The sequence below is a fragment of the Epinephelus moara genome, chromosome 11, assembly GCF_006386435.1.
Source record: "Epinephelus moara isolate mb chromosome 11, YSFRI_EMoa_1.0, whole genome shotgun sequence".
NCBI lineage: Eukaryota > Metazoa > Chordata > Actinopteri > Perciformes > Serranidae > Epinephelus > Epinephelus moara.
Window position 1 is genome coordinate 16572509 of NC_065516.1, and position 22601 is coordinate 16595109.

A 22601-nucleotide genomic window follows, 5' to 3' on the forward strand; every position below is an offset into this window, starting at 1 on the left:
TTAAGGTTGCAGTACGTGAACACAATGGGCATGATGGGTCCTCATTTACCCACAGTTTTAGGTTCTGGGGACTAAATCTTTCAAGATTTAAATAGCACATTATTGCGCGATTATAATGAGCACCGCTTACATTGTGCTTTCAATAAATACTATTGCATTGTTCAGAAATTATTAATTGTGTCTCAAATTATTCTAGGGGGACAGCTTTACTGGAGGGGGGGGTCATGCCCCCCCCGAGATACTTGAATTCCCTCGGTTGGGGCAGTAACTCCCCCAAGCCGGAAGGGGCAATCCACCAAGCAGAGACCCAGGTGCTGACTCTAATCCCAACCACTCCACAATGGGCTGCAAACCACCCTAGTGCATGCTGGAGATCAATGAGTAGTTGATCTCCAGAGTAGGAGTAGTTGAAGCCAATTCAACTACTTTACAAGGTCATAATATGTCAGTACTGTGTTTTCATTGTCTTCCTCCAAGTAGACAATTTTGCAAGTTTGCATTTGAGTTTATACCTTAGCTTGTTTTGATTTGATAAAAGTACAATGCAGTCTGACAAATACTAAAAGGCATAAAAGATGCATTTACAATCAAGAATTACTTAGAATCAACTCCAGTTTTCCCTTTGAAAATATGATTCATTTCATACATTTTACAAGTGAGTTAGAAAGCACTCAGAGAGCACAGACACTTTGCTAAGTCTGCATAATTAGTATGTTCCGATGTTAATTTTGGGAAAACATTTACATCATGTCATTATTAGGTTGCAGTCAATATCGTTATTAGAATACACTGTACAACTTGTAGATTCTTCTACATCTTTGTGTTTACTCTAAACAAAGCACAGGTATTTTACAGGTATAAGGCCAACTTCTCTGTTCCCTATTTGTCTGTGCATCATTGCTGGGCATCCCTGCAGTAAGAGCTAAAGTGATCAGATCTCCACTCACTTCCCCCAGTAGGAAACAGGATTTCCTCCTGTCCTCTCTTTCTACTGACTTGTATCATCACTGCACTCCTTACCCGAAGCCCCCGCAGACCTCCCAGGGGCTGCTATCCCACAAAAGCCCTCACATCAGCAAAGAGCTGCAAACCTCATTAAATCCTCATTTTCTGAAACTGGCACATTCCTGATCAGATGTGAATCTTCAGACACCTGAAACGTCTTCAAAGCCAGTCTTGATGAATGACATCTGCTCTCCAGCACAGATTTAGCTCAGACTGAAGAGCTATTTATAAAAGATTGGAAAAAAATCTCAGATAAAGGCGATATATTGAACCTTAGAAAAGCCTGCTTGAGTAAATTAATTCCTAAATTCCGTTACCCGGCTCCTTGTTTGCCTTTGATTTAATAAAAATAGAATTACTGTCCTTCCCTGACACTTGAGTTTTCTTGAAGCTATTACGGTGACTTTCTGTTTGTTGTTAAATAGCGAGATGAGATTGCTTGCTTCCCACTTCCTGCCTTCCTCTGCCAAAGAAATTCTGTGAAAGCTCATGGAAATTGCTGTCGTTTGTACAACCTTAGTTAGCCATGTGACAGGATACCCATCAGTGCGATTAAGGGGGGAAAGCACCACGTCTCTGTGTCATTGTTGCTCCATGTCGCACACCTTAGCATACACCAGACCTCTTCTCTCATGACTGGAAAACTCTTCAACAACCTCATCCACCACTGAGTGCAAAATACGCACCAAGGATAATGTTACCCTGTTTAAATGTTGCTGTGGTCCTCTGTCTTCTGCAGGTCCTCTGCATTACTGCAGACATAGGTACGTACCAACGATACATTTTCTGTCTATTCATCTTTTAAATTTAGGAGAGTAATTAGATTGTAAATGCATTTGTTGAAGCTGCTCTGCTCTGCTCCAGACAGTGGCTCCTTCCTGATCTTCAACGAGAACCACAACAAGTGCATAAAGGTGGAGAGTGCCACCTCCATAACGGTGGCCCCCTGCGATCCTCATGCCAAAAACCAGCAGTTTCGCTGGGCCTCCGAATCTCGCGTCCTCAGTCTGTCCCTCAAGCTCTGCCTGGCGGCCACAGAGATTAAAGACTGGGTAAAGGTGGTCCTCTTTGAATGTGATGAGAGCAGTGACCTCCAACACTGGCAGTGCAAGAACGAGACCCTCTTTGGCCTCAAAGACCAGGACCTGCACTTAAACTGGGGCAACCGCAATGAAAGGAACATAATGATCTACAAAGGCTCTGGGCTCTGGAGTCGCTGGAGGATATATGGCACACGGGGTGACCTTTGTTCAAAGGGGTTTCAAGGTAGGAAGTGTGGGGACACAATCGACTTTAATTAAGGCAAAGCCTCAATAGTGTACACTGTAGAATCTTGTCTTAAGAGAGGTTGAAGGGTGTTTCAGAAAGTCCTGCAACAGTGTGTGTTGTGCAGAATCTCCCATGCTGGAGGCTGTTTTCAGACATTTAATTTCTCAAAACAAAATACATTTCTGACAAGTAATACTATATTTAGCAAATTGTGGTTTCTATGGTGTTGTCCAAATGTATAGATTATGTAGATCAAATGTCATTTAAAATCCAAGCTAGATCTGTTAAAATAATAGACTTGCTAACAATTCTGACAGTTTTTTTGGAACATGGGTTTGAAATCAAATCAAAGTTAAAGGAACAGTGTGTAGGATTTAGGGAAATTCATTGGCACATGGAGGTGACGATTGCAGATTGCAACCAGCTGAAATTTCTCCTGGTTAGAATTCCTTCAGTGGTCATTGTTCAGGTTTTTACCGCAAAGTCTCTTCCTCTCCAAAACAAACAAACCAGTTGATCAAGTCTGGACACAGTTATTTACAATAAGATACAGTATGTTAGAAGAAAGTAAAGTCATCCTAAGAAGTACAGCGTTTCAGCTCAAGGTTGAATAACCACTCAAGAAAGCACATTCTAATATCCTAAGTGCTGAAATTGTATTGTCCTGTAAGTCACAATCAGCAATATGTTGCAAATATCAGGCATGTTTGACACGTGGAGACTTGCTCATAATGCAGTTGGGACACCTGGGAACAAAAGGTCGCAACAAATTATTTTAAAAATAAAAATAGGCCTAATAATAAAAAAAAGCCCCAGATCTAATAATGTGTCATTTAATTTATGCAGTAAGGCCCTCAAAAATCATATGACATCATTGATCAAAAACACAAATTTTGGGTCCTCTGCATCATTAAAGCAGCGCATTATGTGTGATCGTGTGCCAGAGCGAGAGCGCACCAGTTATCACTTACAGCTGGTAAAGGTGGAGCTCATTTTTAATGCTTTACGAACAGCAATCTTGCATTTACCCATCTCTTTATATACTGCTAAATAGTTTCATCTATAATCATACATTAGTTGATTATATTTTCTATGCCTTCAAAATAAGTAAAGCAGACAAATAAATGTAGGCGAGTAAAAAGTACAGTGTTTCCCTCTGAGATGTAGAATATTAAAAAAGTAGCATAAAATAGATATACGCAAGTACTTCAAAATTCTCTCAATTTTAATGACAGCAGTTGCAAAGTATTTTGTTGCTACTCAATACTGACTACTAGCAAGAAGTAATGTTTTTTTTTTTAACATCACAATTCATCATTTATCTGGAAAATAAAATTTTAAAAAAGTTTTTAAGGCTAAATAAGGTGCCAAATTCCAAAACAAGGTATCAAAATAGAGCTTCTTCATTCAAAAAACCTCCCAGGGAGGATCTCCCCAACCCCCCTGCAGACGTCTAGGCTAAGCCCCAATGTCCTTAAATCCGAGAAACGCCCCTGTCCACGACTCAGCTGAGGGTGATCTCACACATCTATCTACAGTAGAGTGTCTATGTCAGAATTTACAGTATCGGCACATGGGCACCCAGTTAGTAGGGCTGAGTATCAGTACTCTTTGTCTGTATGGTGTTGACCAAAATAACCAAGTACCAAGCAATATCGAAACTTCTTCAGTCAAACGTTCTTTGATTTAATGTGACATGTGATTGGCCCACTACAGCAGCAGCTGCAGCCCATAGGCTACTGTCTGTGGTGTGGTGAAGCTGAGTGTGGTGTCTTTGGCAGAGCTGGCAGTTCAGCATACCAAGATGCCGACAAAACGGTAGACAGTATGACTATATTACATGGCGTCTGGTGACATTTTACACAACTGAATGTTTCCATTCACACGATGGGTATCACATGAAGTACTATCAATGTCGGTGTCACTTTAACGGTTCTGGTATTGTAATTAGTGTAATATATCCACCACTAACAATTAGTAAAACTACTTTAGGTTACCGTGCCGTGGCATTTGTAAGTATTACAGGGCGGCACAGTGGTAAAGTGGTTAGCATTGTCACCTACTGTAACAGCAAGAGGGTCTGGTTTAAACTCTGGGGTGGGAGAGCCCTTCTGTGCGGAGTTTGCATGTTCTCCCCGTGTCTGTGTGGGTTTTCTCCGGATACTCCGGCTTCCTCCCACAGTCCAAAGACATGCAGGTTAAGTTAATTGGAGACCCTGTGATAGTCTGGCAACCTGTCCAGAGTGTACCCTGCCTCTCGCCCAATGTCAGCTGGGATAGGCTCCAGCCCCCCTTCAACTCATAACAGGATAAGCGGTTATGGAAAATGAATGAATAATTGATGTTACTGATTAGAAATGCATCGTAAGCGGTACGCTACCCATTAGCATATTAGCACGAAACCAGAAATAGATGGACTACCCTGTCGGTACATGCTACACCTAATCTACACTATACACTATAATAATAATGATAATAATAGTTTATATATAAAGTGCTTTTAAAAACAAAGTGACACAGCAAACTGTTAGACGATGATTAAGAAAAATTAAAAACAGTATAAAAGTGATACAGCATTGGGAAAAAGGTGCCACATATAAAATAAAACAAAATAAAACAATAAAGGAATAAAGCCAGGTCCATAAAGAAATAGTTTTCTAAGTTAAGCGTGGAAGAATTTGACTGTCCTGCACAGAGCCTTGATCTCAAACCCATCTAACACCTCTGGGATAAACTGGCCTTCCCACCCAGCATCAGTGGACAACGAAGGCTCCTGTAGCTGAATAGAAGGAAATACCTGCAGACAGGTTCCAAAATCTTGTGTAAAGCCTTTCTAAAGAGTGGCTGTTATAGTAGTATATGATTAACAACCATATACTACTATTTAATATGCTTTTGGATGTGTAGAATATCTAGTAGGTTTTTGATTTGCAGGCTTTGCATCTTTTATTTTGCTCATTGTTGATTATCTTTAAATTTGTGATCTGTGTCTCTGCAGAGATTTTCACAATAGGGGGCAATGCCTTTGGAGTCCCCTGTCAGTTCCCATTTAAGTTTGGGGACAACTGGTATGCTGAATGCACAAAGGATGGCCGCTCAGATGGAAGCCTGTGGTGTGCAACAGAGAGAGATTACGATAAAGTAAAGAAATGGGGCTTTTGTCCCACTGAAGGTAGGAACCCTCCACAATAACTAGCATCCCTGGAAAGACTGTGTTGTAAAATTTGTTTCTCAAACTTGCAGAATTATCTTGTCTATTATTTCTCTAATGCTATCGTTGAGGAGGTCAGCGCTGACAGGTCTGGTTTCTGACCTCCTCCAGCAGAACAACACTAACACTTCCTCTCATGAGTTGTCAGCACAGCACTGTCCTTGTTTTCCTCTTCTCACAGACCCATCTTTCCCCTGACGCTGCTCTAAAACTGGGGCAGGAAAAGGACAGAAAAAGAAAGCCAGCTCACTTTTATCATTATTTTTTTATCAAACAACACAGTCCTGACAGGGGTGTGCAACGTGTTTCTCAATCATAGCATGCTACTCTGAGAACTAGGGTTACGCATGTGACCTAAAGTTTCTCAGTCATCCATTTTTTTTTCAGTTTTAAGATATGTATTGTCATTAAATTCAGGTACTTTTACTTCATGATTTCCCTTGTGTGTTTCTACCATAATGCAGCCACCTCAGGTTGGGATACTGACCCAGTCACTGAAGTTCAGTATCAGAGGAACGCACAGGCTGTGCTGACCTGGCATCAGGCCAGGAAGAGCTGCCAGCAGCAGGGAGCCGACCTCCTCAGCATTGTGGAGCTGCATGAGCAGTCATACATTTCAGGTACAAAGTCGGCCTTGTATCAGTTACCCATACAACACAATGTTATATCATTTAACTTCAGTTGCTTTTAATGTGTGGTTTGATGCAGGGTTAACAAATAATCTGGGAACATCTCTTTGGATTGGACTGAACAGCTTGGATTTTGAGAGTGGGTGGCAGTGGAGCAACGGAAACCCGTTCAGATATTTAAACTGGGCTCCAGGTTAGTGAAGCAGCCACTAGATTATTGTTGGCATTGTTTGTTTCTGCAGACCACAAATATGTTACATTTGTTTTATGTGGATGACATAGTTTTCATTACATGTATATAAACTGATTTCTTAAAAGAAGGAGGAAGGGATGGTGCATTGCATGATGCCGAGGCAGGACAGCTGCCAAGCAGCAGCGGACCACCATTTGAGACGAACAAAAGCAGGGATTTTTTACTGAGAATTCGGGTCATTTCCAGACATTTTTGTGGTGACATAAGCGGGTGTTTTTTAACAAGTGTTCGGGACATTTCCAGACATTTTTGCAGCAACAAAAGCAAGTGCTTTTAACTACAGTTTGGGACATGTCCAGCCATGTTTAAAGCAGGTATTATTTAACAAGAGTTCAGGACATTACCAGCTGTGTTTGGACAGAAAGTGGATCATTTTTTAATAAGAGTTGGTAACATTTTCAGCAGTGTGTGTAGAATTAAAATTGGGTAATTTTTAATGAGCGTTCAGGACACTTTCAACTCTATTTGCAGAGACAAAATTGGGTAATGAGTTTGGGACTTTTTCAGTTGTGTTAATAGTGACAAAAGTATGTTTTTTAAAAACAGTTTGGGACATGTCTAGCCATGTTTAATGCGAGTATTCTTTAATAAGGCACTTTAAGCCGTGTTTGCAGCGACAAAATTGGGTAATTCAACTGTGTTTGTAGTGACAAAAGTATGTTTTTTGACGACACTTTGGGACATCTCCAGCCTTGCTGTTTGTAATTACAAGTGTTTTTTAGCAGAGTTGAGGACATTTTCAGTTGTGTTTGCAGCAACTGGGTCATTTCCAGCGGTGCAGTGTTTGTGGTGAGAAAAGGGTGTGTTTTTTTTTGTGTTTTTTTGAATGGTTTAAGCAATTACATAATATACTGAGACAGGAGCAGAGTGTTATTGTATGTTGTGGTGCAACTTGAGCAGCTGCATGGTAACAACAGAAAACTTCTTACATGATCTACATATTTACAGTTAGAGCGACTCATGTCACAAATACCCTCATAAATTATCTTTGAATTTTAAAAACAAATAACACATGCATTAATGTTTGCAATAGGTCATCCCTCATCAGAGCCTGGGCTCACCTGTGCAACCCTAAATGCTGGAAAAGCCTCAAAATGGGAGAGCAGCGTCTGCACTAAGAAGCTTGGTTACATCTGTCGCAAAGGAAACTCGACCAGTCTGCCTCCACCACCAAGTAAAATAATACCACACTTCCATTATATCAGAATCTAACTTAGAGTAAATCTTCATAGTACAAACTGAATATGTTGTCACCTCTTTTCTGTCTCTATCCACAGGCAAAGACCAGCCCAGCTTCTGCCCCAGTCACTGGGTTCCTTATGCAGGTAACTGTTACTACCTGGAGAGGAGTAAAAAGATGTGGAAGGACGCTTTGGCTGCATGTCACAAAGAGGGAGGAGATCTGGCCAGCATACACAATATAGAAGAGCAGAGCTTCATCATATCTCAATCTGGATACTGTAAGTGTGCAATAATTTATTTTACTCTAGTGATTTGTTTCTACAACAATAATGAATTTGGTAACCTAAGGCGGATATTGTAAAGGGTAAGAACAGAAGGAGTGAATCTGGTACGTGTTGCCTTTGTTGAGGTTGAAAGGGGTAATAAAGTAATACAGGGATGGCGTTTATTTGTGGGCCAATGAGGAAGTTAGGGTCGTCCTAGTTCCCTTGACAAGAAGCCAACAGGATCTTTCCATTAGATTTTGGATTATTGCAGATAATAAGCTCTGTGGCAAACAAAAGTTTATGACACTTGCAAGTTTTGTTCAGCAAAGTAATCTTCACAAACCAACATTTTGAAACCTAAATGCAATCTCCAGAAGTAAAAAGCTAACATTAAAATGAACTACACCACTGTCGCATGACTTAAACGCCACCACATGACGAGGCTGTAAAGCCGTTTTCTGTGTGATGACTGACTGTAGTCTCATTTAGCTACTTATTAGCAGCTGACTTTTTTAAAGACACAGAGAGGCTTCAAAATTCATGAGTGGGGTATTCACCAACATATTTAATGTCATAGAGAAAAATGTGAAAGTCTCTTAAGCTTGTGTCGACCACAGACCTTATTTCACTTTGAGACGAGGGAACTGGGAGTGGTAATATGCTAACTCATTTTCAAGATTCAGGACTCACTGTGGCACTACTCCAATAAGTTTGCCGCCTTGGTTCGAACCAGAGGGTTGAGGATTGGAGTGAGAGTTACAGTCATTTATTCGGACTACAGAGCCTCCATGTTGTTGTTTTATAATCTTCGTAAGTATTGAAGCAACATGATCGTTGATGGCTTTATTTGTGGTGCGGTGGCTAAGAAATATTATGTTGCTCTTTGACCGTGTAATATGTGCTTCTGTGTGAAAGTATTCATGACAATAGCCACAGGCTTCAAAGAGCAACAACACTGAATACAGAAGAGATTACATGTGAGAAACTGTACCACATTAACATCTACATGTACATTCAAAAATCCTCAGTGCCGACAGATGTGCTCTGGATCGGCTTGAATGATCAGAGGAACCAGATGCTGTTTGAATGGTCCGATCACTCCCACGTTACCTTCACCCAGTGGCAGACTGATGAGCCAACGCATGCCACCAACCTCCAGGAAGACTGTGTCCTCATCAGAGGAAAGGTAACACCCTTTACTCTCCCAACATAAAAGGTGATGAATGGAGAGATACAGTACAGAGTGGTGTTGTTCTCATCTGCTGTGTGTGGTCCATACAGGACGGGAGGTGGGCTGACCACATGTGTGAGAAGATGTACGGATACATCTGTAAGAAGAAGGCCTCCATTAAACCAGGTGAAGGTGCCCATGAGGACGCCAACCCAGGCTGCAAGCTTGTGAGTGATGTAATTTCCTTTAAATAGTGAGTGTTATTGTACAGCAAAGCCTTTATCAGATGTGTTCTGTCATCTCATCTAAAGGGCTCGATCAGGTACGGATCTTATTGTTACAACATTGGGTCTGAGACAAAAACCTTTGATGAGGCAAAGCAGACATGCTTGAATGCTGGTGGTCACTTGGTGGATGTCACTGATAGGTACATCTTCTTATTTATATCATGTTTATACCATGTATACCATTAACCACAAAATTAATGAATCTCATGCTTTATTTTATTGCTCACCTTTACGCTTTCAAATGTTTTCATGCAGATATGAGAATGCCTTCTTGGTCAGTTTGGTGGGTTTGAGACCAGAGAAGTATTTTTGGACGGGTCTATCAAACACAGGCGACATAAGCACTTTCAAGTGGACCACCAGAAGAAAAGTCACATTCACTCACTTCAATGTGGACATGCCAGGTATGGTACACCTCTCTTTAGCTGTGCGTTTGTGCTACCAACCCAGTCGCAAGAGTAAATGTTGGCATTGTAAGTGTCCTTCAAAATGTTACTCAAATTAACACACATCGACCAGGATGTGACTCAAAATGACTGCAAAGACATGCAAAGGAACTACAAAGAGACACAAACTGGCTGAAAAACGACACAAATATACCTCAAGGAGACACAAATTCACCTTTAAAAAGAGACAAAAGGACAACAAAGAAACATGAAGGAAATACAGCGAGACGCAAAATGACTACAAAGACACACAAAACAGCCAAAAAAGACAAAGATTCATCTTTAAAGGGACTCGAATTGACTACAAAGACATGAAAAGACACTTAATGGGGGCACAAAACAACCAAAATGACAAAAATATATCTCAGAGGCACAAATTGACCTTCAAAGAGACACAAAACAACAACAAGAACACGCAAAGGAACTACAAAGGGACACAAAATGACCAAAATGACACAAATATATCTCAGAGGCACAAATTGACCTTCAAAGAGACTGACACAAATATATCTCAGAGGCACAAATTGACCTTCAAAGAGACACAAAACAACAACAAGAACACACAAAGGAACTACAAAAAGACACAAATCAAGTACAAAGAGACAAAAGATGACCAAAAAAAAAACACAAATATTCATCAAAATGAGAACAGAGACATGCAAAGCAGCTACAAGGCAACTACAAAGAGACACAAAGCGACAAAAAATGACACAAATATACCTCAAAGAGACAGAAATTGACCTTCAAAGAGACTCAAAACAACAACAAGGACATGCAAAGGAACTACAAAGGGACACAAAACGACCAAAAAAGATACAAATATACCCCTAAGAGACACTAACTGGCCTCAAAGAAACAACACATGACAAGAGGACACACTAAAAATGACCACAAAGAGACACAAAATCACAAAAGCAACTAGGGGGACCACTGTCTGATAATCCGCCCATGTATGTATCCGCAATCCATGTTACATTTGTATGTTATTATGTGGCAGATACAATGAAACTTTACACGTCTTTACGTTTCAATGAGTGTGTGGGTAAGGCGTGGTTAGGTTAAGACACAAAAACCTGGTGGCTGTGGTTAGGAAAAGATTATATTTTTGCTTAAAATACCCAGTTTTGGTGGCACAAAAGCTGAAAACAGTGATGTCTTGGTGAAAAAACAAGTGCTGTTCATAGCACTATCCCTGGTGGAAAGATAATGACACGTCACCAAAAAACGTATCCATGATTTGCAAAAACCTACAATGCCAACATTTTCTTCTGGGCATCTTGGTCTGGTGCTTCCTAATTATTTTCATATTGTCTAATGCAGCAGGTTGTATGTGCTGTTTTTGTAGAAAGGCTTGATCCACATTCATCAGTTCCTCCATAAAACCTCCCTATCGAAATAATTGATTGTAATCTTTACATCTTTAAGCTTAGTTTATTGATATTCCTCCCATTTCTTTTATGTTTGATAAAAGACAGACACCAAGGATGCATTGCCATGACAACTGGGGTTTTTGCTGGATTATGGGATGTTGTCAGCTGCAGCAACAAGGAGAAGTATATCTGCAAGAAACCAGCAGAGGGTGTACTGGTGACGACAGTCCCACCCACCACCCCGGCCCTGAGCTGTGAGTCCGGGTGGACCCCTGCTGCCAAGAGGAGCTTCTGCTATAAAGTACGAGAACAACCTGAACTCATCTGTGAAATCGTGTGATTTTAAGTACATAACCCTCAACACTTTTCTTTCTCACTCTTTAAAAAGCTTTACAAAAAATCATCAAACTTTAAGAAGAATTGGTCAGAAGCGAGAGACTTCTGCAGAGCCATTGGTGGGGACCTGATGAGCATACACAGTTCACTGGACCTGGACAACGCTCCGTATGTTACAGTAGCTTTGTATATATCAGACTTTATACTAATGCTGTTCAACTATTCAAGTATTCAGTGTTGTTTTTTTTCTGCTGTCACAAAGGTTTTATTCTTCTAACCCAACCTGGATTGGCCTCAGCCTCGGTACCAACTCAGGTTTCGGATGGAGTGATGGCTCACCTGTATGTAGCACTTACTTGATGTCACAAAAAGCTTTACTGACTATGATTCTCAACCCTGGCCTAATTATGTGTATTTCCAAAAAAATTGACCTAGTTTGAGTATGAGAACTGGGGCTATGGAGAACCCAACAACCACAATGACAATGAACACTGTGCAGAGGTCCACTTTTTCTACGGACGGCACTGGAATGATCGGCACTGTGAGTTCTACAATGACTGGATCTGCCAGATACGCAAAGGTAATACCAACTGGTCTCCTCATGGTGCTGCAATTTACACAGAGCCATTTGTCCAGATTGGTTATGGCTGTGGTTACACTTGTCTTTTCAATGCGACTTTTGTCATCTGACCATGCCAGGGTGCTACCAAGTTTGTACGCTTCGAGATCGGATCTTGCCAGCATAGGGGTGCATTCAGCCAAACCATATGGCCAAGTGGCCTGGCTCGGATTGAGTTTGGATCTCAGTGAGGTGAGGATAGCACATGGGTACAGTCTTGCATCAGAGCAGCATGGTGGTGCAGTGGTTAGCATTGTCGCCTCACATCAAGAGGGTTCCTGGCTTGAATCTTTGGTGAGGGAGCCCTTCTGTGTGGAGTTTGCATGTTCTTCCCGTGTCAGCGTGGGTTTGCAGCTGCTTCCTCCCACAGTCCAAAGACATGCAGGTTAGGTTAACTGGTAACGCTAACCTGGGCGTAGGTGTGAGCATGAATGGTTGTCTGTCTCTATGTGTCACCCTGTGATAGTCTGGTGACCTGTCCAGGGTGTACACGACCTCTTGCCCAATGTCAGCTGGGATAGCTCCAGGTCCCCCGTAACCCCCAAAGGATAAGTGGTTACGGAAAATGAATGAATGATTAGGTTAGGTTTAGGCAAGTCAGGTTACTGTGGTTTGGTTTAAGAAAAGTTTACTCAAACATCACACACTTCCGAACACCGGTCTCCTGGTGAAAGTCCTGGGGGAAAGTCCTGTGTTTTGTGATCCATTTATCATCCCAACCTCCAAACTTGTGAGACCGCTTCCTTCTGTACTCCCATCAGCACATTGGGCATGTGATCGCAGCCTTCCAAAATACATGCACGCATTACTGCCTAATGATTACGTTGGATATGTACAAATTTTGGTGCATTACTTTTCATAGGAAAATGTACTAACAGTGCATGAGAACAGCCTAACAAACCACTTAGGCTACATATTAGCTGTGTGCTCAAGATCATCGCCTACTGGAGATTGAACGACTTAAAAGATTGGTGAGCACTTGCTATCTTCCTACGTTTATACTTTTTAAACAAACAAACAAAAAAATACTTTCTGTTAGCTGTTATCAGATGAAGACCAGGTAATACATCTGTACGAAAATATATCCAATCATTATACGATCAGGCAGGTCATACTGAAGCATCGAGTGTAGACACACATATGTGGACACAGCTAAGTTCCGATCTGGCACATCTGATCACAAAAGCTGCATTAAAGGAAAAGTGTAACCACGGTTTGTGTGATGTCAAAGTAGAGCTTTGCCCTGCTGTTGAGACTCCTTCATGGTTCTTGTACTTTCAGGTGTGACTCCCAAACCTGAGCCTGTCGTAATTGAAACAGGTAAGTTTTTCAGCAACCCCAGCTTCATTTCCTTAATTTACTGAGCTAAAATCTGTCTGTTCCATCTGTTTTTAGTCATGCTAGTGGCTCTAGGGATGGCAGTGTCAGTCTGTTGGTCCAACACTTTTGCCCAGACTAAAACATCTCACCTATGAGATGGATTACCCTGATATTTTGTACTAACATTTATGATTCCTGGAGGATAAAGCCTAATTACTTTGGCAATCCCCTGCAGTGGTGAGCCTAGACTTTGGGGGCGCCAGGCAAAAAAGTCCATTGAGGCCCCACAGTTACAGATAGCTGGCTATCCTAACTAATGGTATCCCGCAGTCATACAGTATCTAGAAGGGGTCTCACTTAGGGTTATTTGTGGGGCAGTGCTGATGCACTGGGTTTACGGAGGTTTATAGTTTATAAATGTGCTAATATAAGTGGCCATGGGGGCGGCCTTTTACCCTTTTTTTTTGAGGGGCCCATTCATTTACCTGGCCTGCCTTTCCTGGTGTTCCCCTGACATTTTTGACTTTTGGTGGAATGTCTGAAAATTTGGCCTATACATTGCTTTACGACTAAATACTTGCTAAGCATTGTTAGCATTTGGCTTGAAGCACTGCTGCCTATAGATTTCAGTCATAACTATACTGGTCACCAAGATGGTGCCTATTCATTCCAATGGAGTTGCTCACCTGGCACATACACCAAAAGGTTTTCTAGCTTCCGGGTTTACTACCTCAGTTTGTGGCAGTTCTCGCTCGGCTCATAGACTTTAAATTACTTTCACTGACTTGAGTAAAGTTTTACAAAAATCACCTTATCTCAAAAATTCACAATAGAAAGATTCAGAATGGACCTAGTTTGCAGTTTGAGGTGTCCTGTCAACAGTTATACAGACGTCTCTTTTACAATGGTGGTCTATGGGGAAAATGCTTGTGACCACTGGGAAAACATTGCTGCAAGGCTGAGCAGCTTTCCTGGGGGCCTGCAACTAGCATGGCTGTAGACTTTTAGCCTTTTTTTCTATCATTCTCCAATACTGCACCTGTGAAACATGTGATAACAGTTTTGTTGCTCTTACAGTTTACAACACCACAGACGATGGCTGGCTTATATACAATGACACACAGTATTTGATAAACAAGGACAAGCTAAATATGGAAGCTGCTAGAGCCACCTGCAAAAAGGGCTTTGGGGATCTTGTAGTCATCAGCGGGGAGACTGAGAGGAAGTTCCTTTGGAAACAGGTAAGAAATTTTTTGTATTTTTTTGAAAAATGTTTAATGTTGAAGTTTGAAATGACCACATGTATGTTCTCCAAAAAAAAATTCTGAAAACCACGTATGCATATTTCTTTTTTAATGAAACCTAAATGTAATGTCTCTCCTACAGATAGCGAAAGGCACAGAAGGACAGTACTACATTGGCATGACAGTAAATCTGGATCGATCATTTAGGTAAATCAGACTATATTGTTTAGGCAAAATATGGCTTCTTTCCATATGTCATCTGTCAAAATCTAGTCTGATACAAACGCAAATACAGTGTGACATCATGAACACTTTGCTGGCAGAAGGGGAGACATTTGGTCAGATACTGGATTGATGACACTAATCTTGGGTGTCCATCTTGAAACTGTGCTAATTGTATAGTTGAAGTCGAGTTGAAGATGTGTGTGAAGCATCTACATTTTAGAAATTGTAGCTTCTTTGCAGTAATGTCCATATTTGATTTACTGTCAACTGTCATGGCTATGCATGAGTCTGGAGAAACATGTATGTAAACTGTACCTGCAGCTTGACTGGTTCGCAAATGCATATGACCGCGAGGCAGTAATTCTAGTTTTTTCATTAGTGACGTGTTGTTCATTATCCTTTCTCCATTTTCAGCTGGGTGGATGGCAGCCCTATAACATACACCGCATGGGAACACAATGAGCCAAACTTTGCTAATAATGATGAAAACTGTGTGACTTTATATAAGAGCATGGGTGAGTCTAACACTGCATACTGTGTTGGTTTCATAAATATAAGCTAGTCCGACCCAATAATGAACTTATTTTTCCTTATTTAATCATTGTTGTGTGTAAACTCTGCCTGTACAGGGTACTGGAATGATATTAACTGTGGTTTGGAGCTACCATCTATTTGCAAAAGAAGCAGTAATTTTGTCAATACAACGATAGCCCCAACCACCATACCTAAGGGAGGATGTGCACCAGAGTGGCTACCTTTCCAAGGAAAGGTAATGATATATAACTACATACAATAGAGAATACTCCAATATATGGGTGTATTATGGGACAATGGGCCCCTGGGCATAGACATGTGAGACGCCCCACCAACTCTCCTACAGAGGAGCAAGACACTCAGATTAAAAGATCTTATATGTTTTTTTGTAATTGTGTTGTTCCTCTTTGAGGTCATTTTGTGTTCCTTAGGGGTATCTTTGTACATTTTATGGTTGTTTTGGTTGTCGTTTTAGCTGTTTTGTGTCTCTTTCTAGTTGCTTTGTATCTCTTGATCATTTTGTGTCTCTTTGAGCTATATTTGTGTCTTTTTTGGTTGTTTTGTCTCTTTTTGTAGTTCCATTTGCATCTCTTTGAGGCCATTTTGTGTCTGTAGTTGATGTGTGTCTCTTTGTAGTTGTTTTGCATGGCTTGTTGTTGTTTTGTGTCTCCTTGAGATATATTTGTTTTGTTTTGGGTTTTTTTTGCTGTTTTGTGTCTCTTTGTAGTTGCTTTATATCTCTTTAAAGTCATTTTGTCTCTTAGAGGTATATTTTTGTCTTTTTGGTCATTTTGTGTCTCTTTGTATTTCCTTTGCATGTCTTGTTGTTTTGTGTCTCTTTAAAGTCAATTTATGTCTCTTTGAGGTATATTTGGGCTTTTTTGTTGTTTTGTTTTTTTGCTGTTTTGTGTCTCTTTGTAGTTCTTTTGCATCTCTTTGTGGTCATTTTGAGACTTAGACAAAGATTTCCTCCTACTTTCAGGATGTGATTTAAACTCTGAGATGTACCTAAATCTGTTCCTGTAAAATGTTTTCCAGTTTTTTCCATACTGGTTTGCTTATTGTTCCTTTGCTAGTTTTTCTAACACAGCAAAATTCGTCTCGTTTACACAGTGCTACAAAATTGTTGTGGGGAATGACGATAAGAGCTGGCAGGACGCCAGGACACACTGTATAAACCAGGGAGGAAATCTGGTTTCTATCACCAATGAGAGAGAGCAAGGTGAGTGTTTCCTTTGTGGCTGTCTGTAAAGGTTACATTTTATCATGCAGTCATGTAAATAAACCACAGTTTTAGGGAGCTGAAGAACAATTTTGTCTTCCTTTCTAGCTTTCCTGACAATGCAGATGCTGAAATACAATGAAGATTTGTGGATTGGCATGAATGATGTCAACTGGGAGATGCACTTTGTTTGGACGGATGGCAAAGGCATTACGTACACCAACTGGGCGAAAGGGCATCCAACATCAGTGACTGAGGGACGTTATGCATTTATGGAAGAGGTTATTTCAAATTTTAATCTATAAGTAAAAATCTGCATGTGAATGCAGAATCTGTAGATAACAGGAAATGTTCTGGTTCCTATTTGTAGTCCGAGTGGTATTGACCAATCAAGTTTGAGTGGGCTTTCGTTGCATGCAGGTAAACAGTCCCAGTGGAGAGCAAAGAGGCGGAACACATTGGCAAAAATGTATTCTCTGAACCCATTAGCTATCATTGGACAACAATAGAGCTTTATATTAGGTTTTTTAAAACTGATCTGCATTTATATGCATATATCTGTTTATAGAGATTAGTAAACAAAGATTGGTGCAAAGAAAAGTTTGGCCATCTGCTGGCTACACCAGAACCCCTGAAATATTTTTGCCCCCAGGGTCTAAATCACCGTCATTAGTTGAAGGGTTCCAAGATTATTTCAACTTCTACATCCAAAGTTTCATGTCTCCAGCTCTCTGTCTCAACAATGTAATGGTGCAACCCGGTCTCACAGAAATACAAGAAATAACCATGACCTCTTTACACCACGTTGCATAGTGGTGGCATATATTGTGTTGAAATTAAGGGCTTGCACCGTGGAAACAATGCAGATGGAAAGTCCATTAGCATCTGTGGCTGTTGTGAACATACAAATCCCCTGGTTCAACAAAGTCACGCAGTGGACAGTGGGAAATGTTATGACCCTGTGAGTAGTATTAAGAGTCTGCATACCAATGAGGTCAGGGTGGTGAATGTGTCAAAGAAACACTGGACTTTCACCGTGAGTCTCATGTGAAACTAAAGGTCAACGCTGAGTTCTTTAAATTTAACGTACTTACGTTTTTTTACAAAGTTACGTCACCTTACATGACATACTTGCATCACTTTATGATGTTCTTGTGCCCGTACATAATAAATCTACTTATTTTGACTAAAAACATGGTCTTCTTTTAACCTAACAAAGAATCTTGGTGCCTAAACCCAACTGTGCCACCGCCATTTAATGCAGTGTTCAGAGGTCGTGGTCATTTCACGTATTTCTGTGAGATCACGTTGTGATGGTCATATGCTTGCAGATTAGAAGTGTTAAAAAAGCACGAAAGACACCTAAAACTCTACCTCTATTAGAAGACGGCCTGTCACATGTGTATATCCTAACTTCAAAAGCTTTAACATGTCTCACTAATGCACCTTTTTTTCTGCCTGATAGACGTTTGACTGTGTGATAATGGTGGGCAGCACTGCCAAAACAACAGGGTTCTGGAAGGTGGGTGACTGTCACTCAAAACATGGCTTCATCTGTAAAAGAAACGTCGGTGAGTAAAATATTAGCAAAGCCACATTCATCATGAGTTTAGGGGGTATCAATTTGCTTAATGATTTTTCTCGTTTGCAAAGATTCTCAGATTGCAGTCCCAGCCACAACTATATTACCAAAGACTTTCTCCAAACTTGGCAACGACTCCTACAAGCTGGTGGCCCAGAAGATGAGATGGGATGAGGCGAGGAGGCAGTGCCAAGCAGACGATGCAGATCTGGCCAGTATCCTGAACCCTGTCACCCAGGCATACATCATCTTACAGATTTCCAAGCACAATGAGCCTGTGTGGATCGGCCTCAACAGCAATGTGGTAAAGGGCCGCACTATACCAGGATTTCAAAATGGAGAACTGTTAGCTCTGTTTCACCGACAACTAACTAACAAGTATGTTTTTTTATTTTTCCACAGACTGGTGGGCGGTATAAGTGGGTCGATAACTGGCATCTGTCTTACACCAAATGGGGCACAAATGAGCCTAAAAACAACTATGGTTGCGTGTATATAGACATGGACAGAACATGGAAAACTGGACCATGTACCAATACCTACTATTCCCTTTGCAAGAAGTCACCAGGTCAGAGGATCCCTATATTAGTTCTCCTGCATATATACTATACATTCCTAAATGCTAATCTCTGTTCGCTATGCATTCTCCTGTCTCTTTATCAGACATAGCACCAACTGATCCTCCACAACTCCCCGGCAACTGTCCAGAACCAAAGAAAAGAAAAACCTGGATACCTTTCAGAGGCCACTGTTACTCCTTCTTTGGCTCAATGGTGGACAACTGGGCCCACGCCTCAGTTGAATGTCTGAGAATGGGTACGTTATGAATAGCTTTTACTAATGAATTGTAATTAGTAAATGTATACAATATTGACAGTATGTTATTGTTCATAAGGTGCTTCTCTGTTGAGTATTGAGGACCCTCAGGAGGGTCTCTTCATACAGCAGAACCTGGAGCTTCTGCAGGACGAATCCAAGTCCTTCTGGATCGGCCTCTACAAGACTCATGAAGGTAAGCATGTTTTGCAGTTCCTTTTTTTCAATGTAGAAAAAAGTTCAGCACTGTTCCAATTACATACTACACTGTACTCAATGCTAGACAAGTAAAAATAAAAAATATCTAAACAGATAAAAGGTAACATCAATATAGATACATTTTTCATTCACGTTTGGCATAATGAAGCTTGGAAAAATGTCTGTCCTGGGTTCAGACCTTATAATATGCCTGTTTGACTGAGTTGACAGATTCGTATGGCGTGACATGAAACAGTGGTTTCTCGGTTGAAAGAGTAATGAGTGCCACTGGCAGGACAAAAGCCGTTGTCAAGCCTTGTCAAGCTGTGAGCCAGAACCAAGGGTGACTGATAACAGACAGAGTCAGGGTCCTACTGGGAACAAGATTCAGCCCTGGCAAATTTCCACTGGACTGGCTCCATTGCTTGACTTAAAATTATTTTATTGATTGCGCAAAGTGTCTTTGATCAGAATTCCTTTAATAGCAATGATCTGTTATTCATAGCAATGGTTAGATATAACAGACCGTAGAATGGATTTAAAACATAATTTACAGTGCAGATAGGCTCAATTAAAGATTAAGCCACTTGAGTGGCACAGCATTGGCACTGGCATTACTGCAGCTAACTGGCTAGCTCTGTTAACTGTCACTACATGAGTTAGTCTAGCTCCAGTGGTATCACCTGCTAAGAAGTTGTCATGTCGCTCATCTTCTACTTCTTGCCCCTGGCCTTAAACATTAGTCAGCTGGTATTAGTAACTCTTCCCTCCTCTTCCTTTGCTGCTGTCAGTAGACTGTTGTCATTGCTATCACTGTTGCTATCGTTAGAGACCCTGTGTAGCATCACCCTGGAGTACTTCCTTTTTTTGTCTCTGACCATTTCTGCTCCACCTTTTCGTTCTTTATCCATCTAATTTCTTGTCTCTTTGTCAAGACTTTCTGCCCTGATTTTGTTTATTTCTTGCTTGACCTTTGACATCACATGATGGACAAATCCACTTGACGGGGTGGGGGGAAGGAGAAGATAGCCGGTACCACTGCACTTGCCTTACAGTATAGTTAGACTATTGGCAATTTTTGAACTGTGTAACCCCTAATCAGATGGGCTGTCCCATTAATCAGGTGGGCCGCAGCCAGCAGGTCCAAGCCTGGACAGAACTGTCAACTCAATACACTCTGTTTATATCTCCAATATTGTCCGACATCATAGTTTGTTTTTACTTTGCTCTGCTCCACTGTTGGTCTCTAGGTATTGGTTAGGAAATGTAATTTCTTTATTTGTCAATCCACACAAGGCAATTGGCAGTTGAAATGTGACTATTTCGCATAACCCTCTTGTACACACAACTCACACCCACACATGCAATACAGTATCAAGGGGTAGGGCAGCATCAGCTATAATATGGTGTTCTTGGAGCTGACACCAGTCCAGGTGCCTGTCTACATTCCATACTTGGTCTGTGCAAGGACTTGAACCAGAGAATAGGGCTGTTTCGGATACCAGTTTTGGGGCTTCAACACTTCACTGATAATTACCAGCAAATATTCGAAGCTAATAGTAATCAATCATATTTATATACACTAATCAACCACCCGAACCCAGCCTGACTTTAGTAACACTTGGCGCCGCAGTGTGTGAGCAAATGATAAGAGAGGAAAAGATGGTGGAAGGTGGACTATTGTACACAGTGTTTCTGGAAGTTATTAATAACTGAAAACAGAGTGGGTGGGGCCACATCACTAGATGACAAACAAGCGCTTCACTACAGTTTCTAGCTGCAGATAACCATCTGCAATTCATCTCTCTTGCTTCTATTTTTCATCAGACAGCCAACTTAATTGCTTGAAGATGGGGTCATTGACTGCTCTGAGGAAACTGGCCTCATTTGTGTCTGACACTTGCCACCTGTTTTCAGTTTCCTCCACCAGTTTACTGGTGAAGAGACAAAACAAAAAAGCAAAGCACTGACTACTGATTTGATGCCAATTACCACGCTGTAACAACTGAAGCTTCAAATCTTCAAATCTTTGGGGTCAGCCCTGCTCCAGTTACCCAGCCAAGTCCCCGTGGCTGAGCCCCCCACAACACTGGCTGATATCGGACAAACAAATTACATTTTTGGCTAGCATCTTGTTTTGGGTTAGGAAACACAGTTGCATAGCAACCAGGGAAACGGTAAAAATCTTTTCTATTGTACGGCAGACTAAATATTGTCTGAAAATCGGATGCTTAGCTCTGTGGCTCCAATGTCATGACAATACAAGGGCACACACTGCAGCTTAATGTGTCTGAGAGTGCGGGTTTGATTATAAACAAGCTTCCCTTGTTTCAGGTGAGTGGATGTGGCTCGATAACAGTGCTGTGGACTATACCAACTGGAAAACAGGGATGCCAAAGTCTGAATCATGTGTTGGCATCAGTTCAGACAGTGGGATGTGGAGTACAAGCAGCTGCAGCAGATACAAATCTTACATCTGCAAAACAGCCAAAGGTATGTTTAATCAGCTGTAATGTACAGTAGTTTTAAATCGACCGATTGATCATCACATATATGTATTTATTCTCTTTTTTCAGTTATTACACCAACAGAAAAGCCACCAGCTGTTGGTAAGTTGTTTTATCTATATTACTGTATGCATTGAATATGATGTTTCAGACTCCAGTGATGTCACTGTTAATACTTCTGTATGCTTTGCCCCCTCAGCCCCTGTCATTAAAGAAGCTTCTCATGGGTCTGCTGGCATCACTGTGGCTGTAGTGCTAGTTGTAATCGCCATAGTTGGACTCGGTGCCTTCCTCCTTTTCCGTAAACGGATACCCACCCCTGTCTTGGGAGAAAGCACCTTTGACAACAAGTTATACTTCAACAATCCAATACGAGCCCCTGTGGATGCCAAAGGTCTGGTGGCCAACATAGAGCAGAATGAACAAGCGTAGAAAGACAAATGATATGATTATGATTTTATTCTTTGTTTTGGATCACTTCACTGGAAACTGAATGTCGAACAAACCCTGTAGTGTTTTTCCATTTAAAGATAATGATTCTTAATTATTATAGAATAATGCATACAAGCACCGGCACTGCACTAAGTGAATTAAGGACAAGATAATACAAGTGAACAATCTTTAGCAAATTTTACATGATTATGTGATTTGTGAAATGTGTACAGTTTAGTTTTTACTTTTACCAATCAAGATAATCAAGAACATATGTAGATGAAACAACAGTTTAAAAATCAAGAAGGGTGAAGATGTTTTATTAATGCAATTATCAGATTTTTCTCATCTGGGTTGCTGTTATTATTCTCCATGGGCTGCTCATCAGCCTGTTTCTGATTTTGACATTGTAAATAGATGCTAAATAAAATAAATGAAATTAATAAAACTAAATTGGCCCCTCTTTTGCACTTTTTT

General features: G+C 40.9%; 1 protein-coding gene across 1 annotated transcript; it reads left to right on the forward strand.

Moving 5' to 3' along the window:
- The first annotated feature begins 1565 nt into the window (after nt 1-1565).
- On the forward strand, nt 1566-22601 carry mrc1a (mannose receptor, C type 1a). Its single transcript, XM_050057209.1, has 30 exons — nt 1566-1769; nt 1870-2271; nt 5273-5446; nt 5950-6105; nt 6194-6307; nt 7401-7541; nt 7645-7827; nt 8844-9001; nt 9097-9213; nt 9298-9413; nt 9529-9677; nt 11191-11390; nt 11478-11593; nt 11688-11766; nt 11861-12005; nt 13326-13364; nt 14442-14605; nt 14751-14815; nt 15248-15348; nt 15463-15602; nt 16481-16589; nt 16698-16870; nt 18055-18160; nt 18243-18475; nt 18574-18739; nt 18835-18987; nt 19067-19183; nt 21520-21678; nt 21762-21794; nt 21892-22601. Exons 1-30 carry the CDS (start codon nt 1700-1702, stop codon nt 22122-22124), a joined length of 4311 nt encoding a protein of 1436 aa, XP_049913166.1. The 5' UTR covers nt 1566-1699; the 3' UTR covers nt 22125-22601.

What these genes read in the sequence shown, in the direction of transcription:
- mrc1a (XM_050057209.1), top strand. Translation starts at nt 1,700, where the DNA reads ATGTTACCCTGTTTAAATGTTGCTGTGGTCCTCTGTCTTCTGCAGGTC. An exon ending in CAGTCTGCCTCCACCACCAA is followed by an intron (nt 7,542 to 7,644) that starts GTAAAATAATAC and finishes CTCTATCCACAG; the next exon opens with GCAAAGACCAGCCCAGCTTC. An exon ending in AGTTGAATGTCTGAGAATGG is followed by an intron (nt 18,988 to 19,066) that starts GTACGTTATGAA and finishes ATTGTTCATAAG; the next exon opens with GTGCTTCTCTGTTGAGTATT.